General features: G+C 35.9%; 1 protein-coding gene across 1 annotated transcript; it reads right to left on the bottom strand.

Annotated features, from left to right (window-relative positions):
• Positions 1-1,265: 1,265 nt before the first annotated feature.
• On the bottom strand, positions 1,266-3,166 carry LOC118436768. The gene is made up of 3 exons (XM_035855363.1): positions 3,126-3,166; positions 2,904-2,997; positions 1,266-2,274 (listed from the first exon to the last, which is right to left on the bottom strand). The coding sequence occupies exons 2-3, from the start codon at positions 2,970-2,972 to the stop codon at positions 1,576-1,578; spliced, it is 768 nt and encodes a 255-aa protein (XP_035711256.1). The 5' UTR covers positions 2,973-2,997; positions 3,126-3,166; the 3' UTR covers positions 1,266-1,575.
• Between the last annotated feature and the right edge of the window lie 1,199 nt (positions 3,167-4,365).

Genomic DNA, 4,365 nt, shown 5'->3' with positions numbered 1-4,365 from the left:
CTTATAAATATTTGAATGACAAGTAGTTTAAGTTTTTGAGCTTGGTTATGCATTTACATATTTACTGTTAAGGAAAATACCTAGTTATAGATACATATTTACACACTTTTATACTTCAAATCAGCACATGGATATAAATACATACATTTGCAAATATGCATAAATATAGTGTTGCAACGGATGTAACCTAGTAATGAAACCAATATCGTTTTATTGCTCGTCGAAAATCTGCTACAGTATATACCTTACAAGATACACCTGTCGTCAAGACAAGTACGATACGTTTGGCCTGGTCCACACGTTAGTTTGATTGCTACAATTCCCTATACATATGTACATAACTTTATCTTATATCATTGGACACTGGTTGTTAGTATATTGTAACTTGTAATTTAGTATTTCCCGATTCTCCCTGAATTTCGATAGGGAAAATCATGAAAATCAGAATTCATACAAAAGAGTGAAAAACCATGTATCTACTTTGAAAAATACACTAATTGTAGTAAGAATTTGAATAATGACTTAGGAGGGCAACCCTTCACCGACAGAATCACCGATCTTGATGCCCCTTGGATATCTTGTAGTCCTAGGTGAGTCTAGCAAAAGTGAAGAAGGATTTTATTCAATGGAATGAAATCCTTCTTCACTTTTGCTAGACTCACCTAGGTCTACAACATATCCAAAGGGCATCAAGATCGGTCATTCTGTCGGTGAAGGGTTGCCCTCCTTAGCCACTGCTTACTTGATTGACTAATAAGAAACTATCAATCCTGAGTAGTACACATTAAACGGATGAAAATAAGTGGTATGTATGTAGGGACGTGGGGGCATGGAATGAACAACAATCTAAAATATTCATTACCAATGGAAAAAGTGATTCTACCTCATGAAACTAATCAAACCTTACATTACTTAAAGAAATATGTGTGCCTTATCAGAATAGGACCCCGGTTTATGGACAGACATTCATTCAATGACCGAAAGTGCAGATTATTGTTATGCAGTTAATTAATATTTGTCTGCACGATTTTTTAACAAGTGAGTATTAACTAAATTTAATATGCATCCCAAATTTCGAAGGATAATGTATTTATTAATTCTGAAGAAACCATAAACATTTGCATCATCATACATACTTGTAATTATACATACTCTCATTTATAAGTTAAAATTGATTTAAAATTGTTGAACTCAGAGATTCATGAAAATTACCAACAGAGTTTTATCGTACACTAAGTTTGAAATGTACACAAAGCATCATCATGCCAAACAAACCCTTAAAGTATTTACGTAAGCTAAAAATAAATAATTTATGTATATGGACAAAGCATGGAATTAATTTAAAATTTCGCCCGATTTCATTAGCATCGTAATATCCCTATGCACCAATTTTGAAACATTCTAATTTTGGAAATACCACAAAAAGAAATGAAATTGTCGAGGTTTCGGTTAAATCTCGCTTTTATGTTTGAATGAAACGCGGTAATTCCCAATTTTACCCGTCTTACAAAAAATGTTGAAAGTGAAATACGGAAATACTAATTATCAAATTTGTTTAAAAGGTCGATCCAAACCCTAACTGAATCTGTACCAAGGATGGTTTACTATTAAAATTGGCACGGGTAGATCCGGATCGTCAAATTGCCACACGATTGACTCTACCGACGCTTTTTTTGAGAGTAAATACTCGACAACATTTTTTGGGAGGTTGTCACCCTTTAATTTTCCAAGGTTCGGAAATAACTTTACCACTTCAAAGATGGTTTCCTCAATTGCCGGACCAATTCCGATGTGGGAATTGTAGTACATGGAAATTTCGAGGTTCTTAACGCTTAGAAATTTCATAATTTGTGGGACTGAAGTTCCAGCCTCCTTTACGGAAAGAATCCTAGGAGATAAGTGCAGAAATTTTAAATTGTGACAATTTGTTAATATCGCGATCACTTCGGGGGACATGGTTTCTACCCGGTGGGGGAAGTAGTCGATGCGCAACTGCGTAATGGGCGCGGTCGCGGTGGAGGCGAACGTTTCCAGAAGACGGGATTCTTCAGGGCGTGGATTGTCAAAATCGAATTTGGAGATGTGTATACGTTTGTAGTGGTTCGAGCGGGCATTGGTTGAGGCCAGGTAGGCGTGCAAATTTCCGGGGTTGAGTGAGACCAGAGGGCAGGAAATGAGATGGACACGAGCGGCTTCTTCCCATCCGCGGGAAACAAAGGCTACCGTCTTGCAGAGGTCGGAGGTTGAGAGGAAGGACATGATTTTATGTAGAATCTGGAGTAAATTAGTTCAAGAAATAAAACGTATGTTAGGGGAAGTCCATTTATTACGTGATCAAAAAATACGGCACACGTATTTTACTCATGTTAGAGGTAACATGAATTAGATAGGAGACCCGAAAGCACTCAATCACCTTTTTGACTATACTGTTAGAAATCTGGTATAGTCACCGGGGTATTGATTTCTCGGTAGTAAACTTAGTACCACATGGTAGCAAAATTATACTGGTCGGTAAAAATTTGCTACCGACATTGTAAAACTTTCATACCGAGCCATTACTACACGGTATTACTTATCAATACCACTTTGGTAGAGTCATATATGAACACCGCTTGTTATTATTTTAATACTGGATTTCTATGAGTGTACGAAATATATGGACGTTCCCTTAATATATAGATAATTACGATTAATTATCCTAGAAATATGGCATAGTCACACAGACATTGATTAATTTCCCGGAATTAAATTCAGCATTTTTAGGTAAAAAAATTGACCGTTGTAAAATATTTACTTCCAAAATATGTACTACAATAGCGTAAAAATTGTGTCTTATCCAAGAGTATTCTTGGATAAGACAAAATTTGACAAGTATTTTGTCACGGTTAAAAAAAGTTTCAAACCTCAGGTAATGTGACGGCGAGATATCCAGAATTGCCACCAATATCTTCATGTTGTGGCTCCAAATCCATCCTAGATTGAGTATGGCCGACTGTTCTGAATACATAGATTAATTCATATGCATAATTATGTATGTACAAGCGTTAAAACTTTTGATATTAACTTATTGCAAATCAATGCAAAATTTTGAACTTTAAACCCAGATCAATTTGTGTAACTCTTACTGTGAAAGTGTTCGAGTATCCTTTTTACAATGTTTAAGAGAGCGTTGCTTCGCCTAAAATGAGGACTCGAATTGCATGCACAAACCGTTATGCTGCATTCCTTCCTTGGCTAAGGGACCCTTCTTATGTCATGTCATGAAAATATGGGTAGGTGAATTTTTTGTCACCAGGATAAAATATTATATTTGCAAATTAAAAATTGATGCATTGCATGCAACATTGTCGTGAATGAATTTGGTCTTGAAACAGGCCTTTTTTGATAACGTAATTTATAACCATCCCCCATGTTAGACGAGTTAAAAGGCGACCGATATTTTTAGAAGGGACATGAATGAATTACCTTAACTTCGATACGCCTCGCCTCGGGATTTATGAACATATTTAGAAGGGGTGCTGCAAGTGTTAACTGAGGCACAAATATTTGGATAAATATTAAAGGTTGCGTTTCCTGTAAGTTTCTGGTCTGAGGTTTGCATCCAATGAGACGCCGTCTCGAAGTGGAAGGGTTACTTTGGGCCGTACGGATAAAGGCGTCAAAGAGTTTTAATGAGTAAGGAATAAACCCTGCAGTTAAAAGGGTTAAGGCCAGACCATTGTACAATCGTTTTTGTGTGTTTTTATTGCTTTATTTATATTTTTGTACAACTGTCATTCAGGTAGTGGACTTTTTAAAGTGTACATTTAACTAAATGAAAATAACTGCAAATTTTGAAATTGTATCATTTTATTTTATTTTCTGATGCATGAATCTACCAAAATATGTGTACGTATATAAATGATTTACGACTTGAATAAAGATGCATATGTAAATATGTAGATATCCTTTCAATTTTTGTTTAATTCAGAATTTTTCTATTTTCTTGAAAGGGGGATGCTCTATTTAGGCATTTACGGACACTGCGTCACCCACAATAGCATAGTGCCTGACGGTCGCCAAACAACTAGTCGCCAATCTCAACTTGTCGGCAGACGACCAACCGACGCAGTGGATCGGTCGACATGAAATATTGGTCGCCAATCTCAACTGGTTGACAATTAATTCGTCGACGCGATTAAAAGTTGTACGAAATACTTGCAAGGGAAATTGCATGTGCAAACACTTGATTTTGATATGTACCAATTATCCAGAAATTTAAAAATAGCACACTTTTTAACCCATACGAATTACTTAGCTTTGCCTCTTCAAGCTTAATTCTGTACGCTTATGTACATATTAATTCCCTGTAAACTAATATCAGTG

The sequence above is a fragment of the Folsomia candida genome, unplaced genomic scaffold, assembly GCF_002217175.1.
Source record: "Folsomia candida strain VU population unplaced genomic scaffold, ASM221717v1 Fcan01_Sc010, whole genome shotgun sequence".
In the NCBI taxonomy this organism is placed as follows: domain Eukaryota; kingdom Metazoa; phylum Arthropoda; class Collembola; order Entomobryomorpha; family Isotomidae; genus Folsomia; species Folsomia candida.
The sequence above is the reverse complement of the archived record's forward strand: the minus strand, read 5'-3'. Positions and strand labels throughout refer to the sequence as shown.